General features: G+C 45.7%; 2 protein-coding genes across 4 annotated transcripts; one reads left to right on the forward strand and one right to left on the reverse strand.

The window, feature by feature from the left end:
• Positions 1-780: 780 nt before the first annotated feature.
• On the reverse strand, positions 781-8,401 carry aadat (aminoadipate aminotransferase). Of its 3 annotated transcripts, none has more exons than XR_011179374.1 (14): positions 8,059-8,370; positions 7,351-7,519; positions 7,104-7,236; positions 6,677-6,751; positions 6,372-6,581; positions 6,166-6,231; positions 6,012-6,094; positions 5,208-5,304; positions 4,253-4,314; positions 4,060-4,124; positions 3,290-3,396; positions 1,967-2,068; positions 1,707-1,867; positions 781-1,232 (listed from the first exon to the last, which is right to left on the reverse strand). XR_011179374.1 is itself a non-coding variant. In XM_069172124.1 (14 exons), exons 2-14 carry the CDS (start codon positions 8,123-8,125, stop codon positions 1,826-1,828), a joined length of 1,278 nt encoding a protein of 425 aa, XP_069028225.1. In that variant the 5' UTR covers positions 8,126-8,130; positions 8,383-8,401; the 3' UTR covers positions 781-1,825. The 3 variants fall into 3 exon arrangements, 2 of the variants coding, with proteins under 2 accessions (XP_069028225.1, XP_069028226.1); XM_069172124.1 differs by adding an exon at positions 8,383-8,401 and having other exon boundaries at positions 781-1,867; positions 8,059-8,130; XM_069172125.1 differs by having other exon boundaries at positions 781-1,867; positions 8,059-8,130; positions 8,216-8,370.
• Positions 8,402-8,545: 144 nt separating this feature from the next.
• Positions 8,546-11,597, forward strand: ino80b (INO80 complex subunit B). The gene is made up of 5 exons (XM_069172126.1): positions 8,546-8,957; positions 9,579-9,753; positions 9,834-10,006; positions 10,304-10,476; positions 10,715-11,597. The coding sequence occupies exons 1-5, from the start codon at positions 8,918-8,920 to the stop codon at positions 11,177-11,179; spliced, it is 1,026 nt and encodes a 341-aa protein (XP_069028227.1). The 5' UTR covers positions 8,546-8,917; the 3' UTR covers positions 11,180-11,597.
• The last annotated feature ends 15 nt before the right edge of the window (positions 11,598-11,612 follow it).

The following is an 11,612-nucleotide window of genomic DNA, read 5'->3' on the forward strand; positions in this document are numbered from 1 at the left end:
TATTACATAATAATATTATAACAGCTAATATTGTCTACTCATCAGATGCAGGTAGATCAAAGCAATAAATGAGCTATTAACCATAATTAATGCCTTTGCAGAGGGCACCAGAGGTCAGGAGATGGTTTGATGTCCCTCCTGTCTTTTATCGCCCGTCTGTGCTTCTGCTGCATATTTCTGCAGCTCGGCCTTGAGACGAGGTCTCGGCACCCTCCCAGAGCCCAGAGCGGCTGAAGCAGAAGGGCATTTCATTTTGTGATGTCTCGTCTGAATTAAAACATATTTCACAGTAACGGGTGAAAAGCATTTCAAGCTGAAAGGTCGGGCAATTAAAATACACTGGAAGTGGATTGTAGCTGTGAGGCAATTAGAAAATGTGCGATACAACAGAGATCCCTGGAAGAAAATGAAGGCAGAACTAAAGTTTCCCTGGAAATCGACCGAGCTGGGATCATTCGAGCTGTTAGACCTGATAATTACGACCTTGAAGCCTCAGTTAAAAGACTGAAATTGACACTGTACCGAGAGCTCAGCCGACGGTCAATAACCGAGTCAATAATGCTCAGAGGAGCTGTGGACATTTAAAGGGATGTGTGTGTGTGTGTGTGTGTGTGTGTGTTTTTGTCCGTGTGGAAAGTGAAACATGATCATTTGTAGTTACCTGAGAATTTCGACCTTTCATATAAAGTAGGAAAATGTCTTACGGGCTGTCGTCACGACAGTTCTTCAAAATTTGAAGCACTGATTTAGTTAAAAAAACAAAAACAAAAAAACAGTTCCTGAAGTCTGAGATGCTGCTTCTTTATTCACGAAGTCACAATTCAACACTGTAAGAGACATTTACCTGCAACTGCTTTTCTTTTTCAGGCTTGAGAGATTTTCCTGCTAATGATTTACCATTCAACCATTTACTTCTGGGAGCTTTTCAGACTGTTTTGAAGCCTTTACGTGAGGATTTGAATGCTTTTCTCCGCTCCTGCAGTAAAAGGCACTAAAAGTGTTGCGACAGCCGCAATTGTTGGCCACCTCTCCGAACCCCCTGGCCCCCGTTATCTCCCCTCGCCGATGAAAGTCTGAGCTGTGCACAAACACCTCCGAGAGCTCGGTCACACTGCTCTCATATTAACACAGCGGGTAGAAAGTCTGTACAAAGGAGAAAGAAAGCGTTTCCAGCAGCAGACGGGCTGTGCTGTCGTCAGCGGGTTCGGTTATGTGATAGCGAGCCGTGCAGGCTGTTAAAAAAAAGATGAGCCTGTGTTAATAGTTCATGACAACTTCACTTGTTTTTTCTAACGGTCATCTGGTTGAAGTATGTTCATTTTTAAATAGCATCATAGTGTTTTGAGTTACAAAAAAAAAAAAGTTAGAAATGACACTGTCGAGAAAAGCCCAGATTTGATGGTGGCTTTCATCTTTTATAAGCTTTTAACAGAACAAAAAGAAAAAAGAAAAGAAGATGGTGACATTCAACTAATGCAAGAAATGATGATATCAAGTGTTTCAACAGGAGCATCTGCGCGCTAGAAATATGTAGAATAAGTAGATTTGTGTCAAAATAAATCTACAGTAAATCTATCTGTCAACCGCTGAGAAACCATCACAAACTCCCAAAACCATCCAGGCTCAAAAGACAAAACACAATAATAAAAAGTTTATATTCACTTTTTTTTTTTTTTTTAACATGGACAAGATAAAGACATTTTTACCATGTAGTGAATAATGGAGCTGCAGACTTTGCTACCGGAGGATTTTAAAGATCAGCATTTAAACTTCAGGAAAATCTTCAACGATAAGTCACAAAAAAGTCAGTCAAATAAATGAGTCATCACAAAGCGTCTTTGATGAGCAGAGAAAGTCTTCTGAAAGCCTGTTGAGAGAACAGAGACAGATTAGAGTCTGTGTGTGTGTGTGTGTGTGTGTGTGTGTGTGTGTGTGTGTGTGTGTGTGTGTGTGTGTGTGTACCTACCTCATCTATCTGCTCAGGTGTGGAGAGAGAAAAGGCCGCTCTGACGTAGGGGCAGGGGTCACTACTGTTGATCATGAAGACACCTCCGGGAACCAGCAGCACCTTGAATGTACACAAATACACACACACACACACATACACGCACACACATACACACACACACACACACATACACACACACACACACACATACACACACACACACACACATACACACACACACACACACACACATGCACACATACATACACACATACATATGACTCGTGTGAGTTTCGTTCGTTTGGATGTAGCTTCATTGTTTATCAGCAGATATGAAACCTGACTTGACCTCAGGCCTGCCAATCAAACAGACACGCCCCCAACCATTCAGCTTTTTGGTGCCCTAGTGGCTCCTCGGTGGTATTGCACTTTATGGCACTTCCGTGTTTGTCTTATTTCAGACCCAGAAGCCACGCCCACTTTTATACACTGCCAATGGGTGGAACCCAAGGTGCCTTGCCCACCGATACTGGAAACCTGACTGCACCCCAGACGTGTCAATCAAACCAGACACGCCCTCAAACATATCTGTCTTTGAGGCCTAATATCTAATTCACGATGGAATTATTTTGGCCCACTAGAGGTCTGATCAGAATGAAGGAATTTAGCTCATGACATTAATAACTTGTGGAAAACATTGAAAGACTCGAATGACTTGAATGGAAGTCTATTGGAGCCGGAGGTGTTTTGGAGGCAGCTCCTAGTGCCCTTCGGTGGTATTGCACTTTTTCAGACCTGGAGGCTACCTCCCTTTTTATATACAGTTGATGCTTTTCGCTCTCTCTTTTCACTGCTGGCACGACCAGTAATTCTGTTCGTGAATTCCTTTCAGACTTGTGTTTGCGTTATTCCTCCTCTGTTCACGCCAACAATCCACCAGAGAGTCTTTATGTTCGTTCTGCTGTGTGAACTCAGTGTTCTGCCGACCGTGCAGAGACCTTGGAAAATTCTGATCGTGCCCACTCTTGTTTATACACAGCTATTCGTTAGTGGGGATTTACAGAAGCTCTGTGTGTGTGTGTGTGTGTGTGTGTGTGTGTGTGTGTGTGTGTGGGAGGGAAAACACTCACAATGGCTGCTTTGCCTGCACCATCCTACTCTATTCAGCCACAAAACCTGTTGCAAAACATTTTTGGCAACCACAAAGACTGAAATGTCTCTGGGGGTGGATGGGGGGGGGGGGGGTGGCGGCGGCGCTGTGTGTGTTCACCTGAAGTTAAACCGTGAACCGTGTGGAGGTTTTAGGTGCACAACAACAGGACTGAGTTTGTGTTTGCTGACCTCTTTCTCCAAGGCCTTCTCCATAATGAGCTGCTGGGTGTCGGCGACGCCTTTCAGTTTCATCCACAGGAACATGCCCGCCGATGGGCTGTGCCACTCTGCCACATCTAAACACACACAGTCAGAGGAGAGAAAAGCCTGGCGATGAGCTTCCTGACTCATGCGAGGATTCATAAGAGGTTTCATAAGAGGATTTCCCTCCTGTGATCTTTTTTTTAATTTTTTTTTGCTGCAGTGAATTTTTTTTTTTTTTGCTTTGCTGTCTCTCTAAAATGTTTCAACCATTGAAAAACACAGAGTGCATGAGGTAGATTACACCCGGACGGGTTGCGAGGTTGTTCCTGAGTAAGTGTCTGCAGTTCCTTAAATGGCGGCCTCTAGGTGGCGACTCTAAGCCCGGCGATATACTTTTCTGCTGTTTCCATTTATTTGCGCAGGTCTCTGACTCGGTCGTGTCGCCACACTGCCCCTACAGGTCATGCGTATATCGCATCTTGTGTACGTGTTGCGTTAATTCCTGAGGACGTGGACGACCAACGTTTCAAAGAGATGCGAGATGCGCGAGGCAGCCGTCATAGAGCACGTGAACGCATCGTTTAAAGCGAGTATATTTACGGTCCTGGAAAACTAGCCGAAGAAAATGATGCAGAGTGGAGAACGGTCGTGCTTCCAAAAAAAAATAGTTTTTTAAAAGCCATTATCTTGAGATTACGAGTTCATTATTTCTTTATCTTGAGAGAAAAAAAAGTCTGTTTAACTCGTCCACAAACCTTTGAGCCACTTGTCGGCCGAGCTGATCATGGCATCTCGTTGTTTACTGTAAAACTCAATCACCCTGAAAACAAACCAGAAAACTGCTTCATTCATTGCTGCGGAAGTAATTATTAATTTTTTTATTCACTGCGGGTATCACAGCTGTTTAATTTGAAACCGGTCGGACCGGCCTCGCAGGAAGTGGCGTACCTGTCTATATGCTGGAGGAAACCGTCCTGTCCCCAGCTGTGCAGCAGCTGAGACACCATGAGCTGAAAGGGAGGAATAATAATGATCATGAATTCACTGCTCACCACTCGGACCGATTTATTTGACTGTAAAATGACTCGAAGGCACAACTTCCTCCTTTTACCACAGAGCTTTTCACATGTTTGATTTGGCCTGTTTGTGTTTTTAATTTATCACAAGAAAATGTGCAGATTTTAAATCCATTCTACTTATTTGTGCTCAAAGTTAAAAATATAAATACAAATTCCTGAATCAAACAGACCGTGACTGTGATACAGAACACAGACGGATATCTACTGTACAAATAAATACTTCTTAAATAATATTCTGCCGACTGGACGGCTGTATAAAACTCTGTTTGATTAGACTGACGCAGGGAAGTGTGATGACGAGTAGCTTCATCAGCAGTAAAGCCTGTGGTTTGTTTTGAGGAGGAGCGGTCAAGTTTTGTTTTGTCAGCTCCTGCAGCAGCTGGTCGAGTTAGCGTTTAATATTGTCAGTATGTTTGTCCGGTCTGATTATTGTACATTTTTGTGGTCCCGATTATACGAGAATGCAGAGGTGAGGATTTAACGAGGAGTTAATGAATCCTCCTCTGCTGCTGGTGTGTCTGAGTCTGTTCCAGCTCTGACGCGACTGCTCGGTTTGAGTTTATGTAAATCCGGCACATCTGATGGGCGGGAAGAGAAGCTGGCAGCGAAAAACAAGTCTGTGATGACTCTGCTCGCAAAAATGCTTCGTTTGTTGGCACGAGTGCACAGACACAGCATGTCAGAAGCAGGCTGCTGCACTCACGGCTGCACGATGTCAACGGCAGTTTAAAATGATCCGACAGCTTCTTGAAGTCCTTGTAGGGTGAATATTAAACAAACTTAAAAACCTAGTAAACCGCTGGTGCAGCGACAGTTTGATTCACCTGCGTGAAGGTGCTGGTGTGCATGGTGGAGGCCTGGATGTGCAACACCACCCGGTCGACCAGAGGCTTGGGACCCGTCACGAAACCAATCCTCAGCCTGAAGCAAACACACACACAAAGTCAAAGAGACACACACACACACACACACACACACAGACACACACACAAACACACAGTCGAGTTCTCAAAGACACGAAGAGGCCGGAGCAGTCGTGCAGAAAACCAGAAGTGAAACATTAACTTCATTCGTAAACCTGAAGAACTGAAACCTGAAACTGAAACTTTGTGGCTCCGACTCTTTCCTGATTTCACAGATCATGTATCTTAGTTTTTTATAAAAATGTGTAGATTCAGACACCAGATGATGTTACGATGATGGCGCCGGATGTTTTTAAAGTCTCCCAGGACGTTTTAATGTGGACGTCGCGTCCTCTGCTTCTAGACTCAAATATGGAGAAACACCAGTCATCGATTTGTCCTCTTACGTGTTCACATTATTACCAATTCTTATCACGAGCGGCTTCCACCAACCGATACTTATAAATATTAAGAGAGGATTTCATGTAAATACAAAATTAAATTAAAAACAAAAGTCCTCGTTCACACAAACATCAGCTCGGTCCTCAAGGGAGGTGGAGAAGCTGCACACGATTAAACAACACGGTAACACGCCCGGCTCGCATGGCAGCCTCAGACCTGCAGGAGCACGTCAACAACATCTTAACTGGTGACATGAGAGACTCACGTGCACTGTGGGAAAAAAAACGCATGCACACACACACACACACAGATTCAGCAGCTCACCCTGAAGACAGGATCTTCGAGAAGGAGTCCGTCCTGATGATCCTCCCGTCCACGTCCATGGAGAGGAAGGTGGGAGCCCACGGCTGTCAACAGCAACGAACATCATCACTTCATTCATGCTCAGCGGGAGGCGAGGCGAGGAAACCGTTTGTACCTTTTGGAACTGCAGGAAGTAGTACGGGTCGTCCTCGATGATGAGCATGTCGTACTGCCGGGCCAGCTGTTGAAAAAGTCGCGATGCAGAATTAATTCGAGAATCGGCTTTACAGTCAGCTCCGACTGGAAACATCGGCGCGTCTCTGGACGATCCGACGGGGAATCTGCACGTCGTCGTCTTCGAGTGTGAATTCACGCACGAACCTCGTACACCTCCTTCTTCCTCGCAGTCGTCATGGAGGCCCCGGTTGGGTTTCCTCCGTTGGGGATGGTGTAGAGGATCTTGGGGACGGTGCTGCCGGGCCCGTGGACCTCCGACGGGTCCCACTGAGACAGAACCTCCTTCAGCGCTGCGGGAATCATCCCGTGCTGATCGCTGGGGACGTTTATCAAGTTGCAGCCGAGCGGCTGGAGCTGCAGGCGGAGACAGGAGGTTAAAAATGGTCGCAGCAGCTCGAGTGTTTGTTTGTTTATTTGTTTGTGGTTGTTATCGGGTAAAAATCCCTCACTGCTGCCAGCGTGCCAGAATACGTGGGCGCGTCCAGGAGCACGTTGTCGCCCGGGTTGACCAGCATCTCAAACACCTGAAACCCAGAAAACAGGGAAACACACAAACAAATGTTAAATGTTGCTGAAGTGAAAAAAACCTGAGTTTATTCTCTTATTAAACATTTAAAGTGCCACAGCGCATGAATTCTGATTTCCTTTTCTATTTGGATTTCCCATCAGGTTCTCGGTGCTGCATGAACACACTCAGTCCACAGAGCAAAACAGTTTGGATTCAGACTGTTTGGACTTCTGTAACTTTGTGACGTCACAAACTCCCGACTCATGTCACATGTCTGCCTTTTTATTTAATTTTTTTATTTTTATCTATGAGGAAGACGAGCCTGAGAAAAACCCCGTGGTTGTCCTGCACCTGAGTCAGCTCGGTACCTTGCAGAGTCCCTCCTGGCTGCCCGTCGTCACACACATGTCCATCTGACCGTTGTCGGGGCTGTAGCCGGCGGTCGGCGGGTCGTGGAGGTTCTTCTGCAGGTTTTTCATCCACGTCAGCAGCTCAGGTATTCTACACACCGGGAGGGAAACGGAGACTCACACAAGTAATGACCCGATTCCACACAATGGGGACTCTTTTTTTGTTGTTGTTGTTGTTGTTGTTGTTGTTGTTGTTGTCTCTCACCCGTTAGAGGCAGAGTACTGCAGCGCCCTCTTCATGGCCGCCTCGTCGAAGGTGACCGTCTGTCCGCTCTTCACCTCGATGGACGCGGACTTGAAGGGGAAGGTGTCGGGGTTCGGAGCTCCTCCAGCCAAAGAAATGAGGGACGGAGGTGACCGCTGCTGCAGCTCGGCTTCACGGAGGAGCAGACGGAGACAACGGAGACGTTTTAATTCAAGGACATCAAAGAAGAGCTCAAACGTGTATATACATATATATATATATATATATATATATATATATATATATATATATATATATCTGTGATAGTCTTGTATTGTGTTTTTTATTATTATTATGTTTAATCTTTATCATTTTAAATACATAAACTGTGTTTTACCAACACTTTATTATCTTTATCTGTGTTAATAAATAATAATAATAAAAACAGCTTTGGGGTTTTGCTGCCTTAAAAGCTCAATACTGTCCTTTACACGTAGCTTCTGTTGAAATGAATGTTAAAGAAACGATTTGGTCGATTAAATGTCAGTTTCTTGTCAAAAGAGGGCAAAGAAAAGGAGCAAATTCTCCCAAATTAGTTTGTTTAATTTCCTGTCGTGCAGCTGATTTAATCATCATCATTAGTGGTTTAAATAAAATGACCAGTCAGGTGGAGAAGTATGAAGCTCATCGTGACTCATGGACCTGGTGTGAGTGGATCCAGATACTCACTGAGCATCCTGATGGGAGAAGGCTTCCTGGCTGCACTGACAGCCGTCAGAAACCGAGCGTAGTTCATGATTCCTGACAAATTACACAGAAAAATCAGGTCCTCCTGCAATAAACACCAGTTTTTACCAATTTATTTTCGGCATTCCTGAACACAGACTTGCAAGTTAAGCTTTTTAATCGCAAGACGGAAATCATTCGTCTCAGTACTGCGACGTTAAGATCCACGTAAACCGAGTTAAAGTCTCCGCGACGATCATAAAGGAGTTATTACGCGTCATAAACACAGCTGAAGTCAAGTTTTAATAACTCCCGTCTGTCACTGACCTTGTGTGCGCGCGGCTCGCTCGCCCCGGGGGCTTCTGGGTAATGTATTTCTCGGCGTGCTGAGACGCGCGGCGGTCGCCGGCGGGCCTCCGCTCCCTGAACTACATTACCCGGAAGCTGTGAGAACACGAGAGTCGGAAATGACGAAATTGACGAACTTCCGTGTTATTAGCCTAGCCTAGCCTAGCCTCGCAAGTCGTGCAAACGTAAAGTCACCGCGTAGCTTAATTTTTAGTCGCTTAAAACCCCCAAAAACAAAAAGGTTGGTTCCTGTGTTTGTTTGGTTTTTTTTTTTTCTTTAGTTTTAGTTTGTTGCAGATTAGCTGCAGTCGTTAAAATAAACGCCAGCAGATGTGGCTAGATGCGGTAAGTTGAGGCCTTCTGTGCAGTTTTGTTTACAGAACAAGGTTTTGTTTACCGAAACAACAAGAACAGAGAGAACAATAAAAACAGGAGACTTTCTGCAGTTTCTAGCTGCTATGTAGAGCTCCAGCCTGCCTGTCCTCCTCTTTGTGCCCACATCCTGGTCGTTTCAATGGGGAAAAGGAAAGACATGATCCACCCCAGGTTCCTCGGTGAGTGGATGAAAGTGTTGATGTTTACTTTTTAAAATGTATTTTGGCAGCTGTTGTTTTTTTTTTTTAATGGTTTCAGTTTGTTGCATATCAGTTAGGTGCACGTGATCCTCTTTGTTAGTCTGATTATCACAAACTGCAGCCATCCTGAGAGGTGTTGAATTAAATATGTATTTATTATAATTAAATATTCCTCATGTTTAATCAACCCACTCATTTAAATGGGAGGATCAAAAGAACTGTCCATGATGTCAAGTGGTTTTAATGTCGTGGCTGATGGATGTTTTATGTTTTAAGACAAAGAAAGTCGGTTTTAAAGAGTAACTCGGTTCTACAGCCACTTTTTTTTTGGCTCCTTAATAATATGAATTCACTTTTATTTTTACCATCAATTGATTCAGATGCTTGTGAATTTACAGAAAGCACCATACTTCTGAAAAGAAATGTCAGCTTTTCTGTCTCACAAAATGTCATCAAACGTTCCAGTTCTGTCGTTTCCCACGTGTCCGACAGGCCAAACAACGAATCGATTAACGGACAAAACTCGCCGATGGATTAATGGTGACGGCGGTTGTTATTTTGCAGCTCTGACGTGTGTGTTGAATTCCTCCTCCTCTGCAGGTGAGGGCGGCTCCGGCCTGCACAGCGTTCACAAACGGAAACACAAAAAGCACAAGAAGCACAAGAGGAAGCACCACAGCTTCGCCGAGGCCCCGGAGCCCGTCGCCGTCCCTCGACCTCCACCGCAGCTCCGACTCAAGATCAAACTGGGAGGTCAGACGCTGGGGACGAAGAGGTGAGCTGCCGGGATCACGTTTTAACTCCGGTGCTGACGAACACGCACTCACTCGGTGGGCGTCTGTCTCTCTGCTCCAGCGTTCCCACCTTCACCGTCCACCCCGGCGTGGCTCGTCCTCCCTCCCCGCTGATGATCATCCATAACAACGTCGGTGACGACGACGACGACGATAATGAAGACGACGACGATGACGACGACGACGACGATGAAGAGCCCTCTGTGCCTCTGGAGCAGTATCGCGCCTGGCTGGGTGAGTCACTGAAACACCTGCTGGATGAAGGATGGACGTCATTTTCATGTTTGGGGATTTTATGAATCAAACAATCGTAGAAATCATCGATTAATGAAACCGCTGGCAACAATTTGTAGTCGCTGCTGTAGTTTTAAGTTTGTATAAAGGATCCTAACAGTCAATAATATGTTTAGATGTGTTGTTGTGCAGACTGAGTGGCTCTGAGACTTCACTTTCTGTGAATACAACTTGTTGTGATTTTCTGCTGTTTATTAGTCAAAAATAAACAAGAAGATTCTGTTTAATTTGTCACAGACGAAGACAGCAACCTGGCCGCGTCCCCTCTGCCAGACATGGACTCCGACTCCATGATGTGCGCGCCGGTGGACGAGGAGGAGCGGTGGCTGGACGCTCTGGAGAAAGGAGAGCTGGACGACAACGGAGAGCTGAAGAAGGAGGTGGACGAGTCGCTGCTCACCGCCCGACAGGTGAGGAGCAGAGAAGAACTTGTTTTTTTTTAAAAAACAGTCAGCTGCGAAATGCTTTAAAGGAATATTGATTTACTTTTCGAAAACAACAGACAGAGAAAACCTTTAGAAACATCTGTGCATTAAATATGACTTCCTACACAAGTGACTGTGTGCAGGACTTTAAATCCGTGTTGTGGTCAAACTTTGTTCCATTTCAAGCAGCTGTAAACGCGCGTCTGTCCCGTTCCCTCTTCAGAAAGCGCTGCTACACAAGCAGCAGAGCCAGCCGCTCCTGGAGCTGCCGATGGGCTACAAGGAGAAAGAGATGACGGCGGAGATGATGCAGAAGCGGGAGGAGCGCGCTCGCAAGAGGCGCCTGCAGGCGGCCAAGAAGGCCGAGGAGAACAAGAACCAGACGATAGAGAGGCTGACCAAAACCAGCAAGGCCAAGATCAAGAGCATGAGGGAGAAGAAGTCCAAGCAGAGTCAGTGTCCCACGGTGCGGTACAGCGACTCGGCGCAGGGGATGGCCATCTCCTTTCCCTCGGGGGTCCCCGCTCCGGCGCCGGCTCCCCCCCGGCCTCCGCCTCCGGCCCCGGTGAGCTGCGGGGTGAGCGGGTGCAGCAACCGGAAGAAGTACTGCTGCTCGAAGTCCGGCGTTCCTCTCTGCAGCCTCGAGTGCTACCGGAGGAACCTGCTGCTGGTGCAGAGCGCCGCTTGAGCCTCAGAGGACGGATCGCTGAGTGGACTCTGCTGCGGTTCTGTTCACGACACCGGGAGGTAAAAGGTGACGGTGCGTACGGACGCTCGCGGCTGCTCCGATGCAGTTTGAACTTTACACTTCAAACAGTTGACTTTTTATCAACGTGCCTCTTTTTTTTGTTCGTAGCTGAGTCTCATTAATAATGATTTTTTTTTTTCCTGCAGTGTTGCTCGTTAAACAATCCAATTATGTACAAAAAACAAAAAGAACGTACTAAAATCTGAACCTGTCAATCAAACATGACTCAGTATTTATGATTTCAAGAGCATCTCTTTGTTTACGACGACACAAAATACCCGTTTTGTCTCCACTGTTTTGAACTGAGTTCATTTTGTAAATAATGTGATGAAGATAAACAGAATTGAATCAAAACAGACCATTTTGCTTTTTT

The sequence above is a fragment of the Embiotoca jacksoni genome, unplaced genomic scaffold, assembly GCF_022577435.1.
Source record: "Embiotoca jacksoni isolate LCO1_2020_lvr unplaced genomic scaffold, fEmbJac1.0.p SCAF_51, whole genome shotgun sequence".
Lineage (NCBI taxonomy): Eukaryota > Metazoa > Chordata > Actinopteri > Embiotocidae > Embiotoca > Embiotoca jacksoni.

Bases quoted from the DNA above. Each gene is read 5' to 3' on its own strand.
- aadat (XM_069172124.1), bottom strand. From the start codon at position 8,125: ATGAACTACGCTCGGTTTCTGACGGCTGTCAGTGCAGCCAGGAAGCCT. The intron at 7,237-7,350 runs GTGAGAGACAAC...CCCGGTGTGTAG, and splicing joins CAGTACTCTGCCTCTAACGG to AATACCTGAGCTGCTGACGT. The intron at 3,397-4,059 runs GTTTGTGGACGA...GTGTGTGTTTAG, and splicing joins GGCCGACAAGTGGCTCAAAG to ATGTGGCAGAGTGGCACAGC.
- ino80b (XM_069172126.1), top strand. From the start codon at position 8,918: ATGGGGAAAAGGAAAGACATGATCCACCCCAGGTTCCTCG. The intron at 8,958-9,578 runs GTGAGTGGATGA...CCTCCTCTGCAG, and splicing joins GATCCACCCCAGGTTCCTCG to GTGAGGGCGGCTCCGGCCTG. The intron at 9,754-9,833 runs GTGAGCTGCCGG...TCTCTGCTCCAG, and splicing joins CAGACGCTGGGGACGAAGAG to CGTTCCCACCTTCACCGTCC.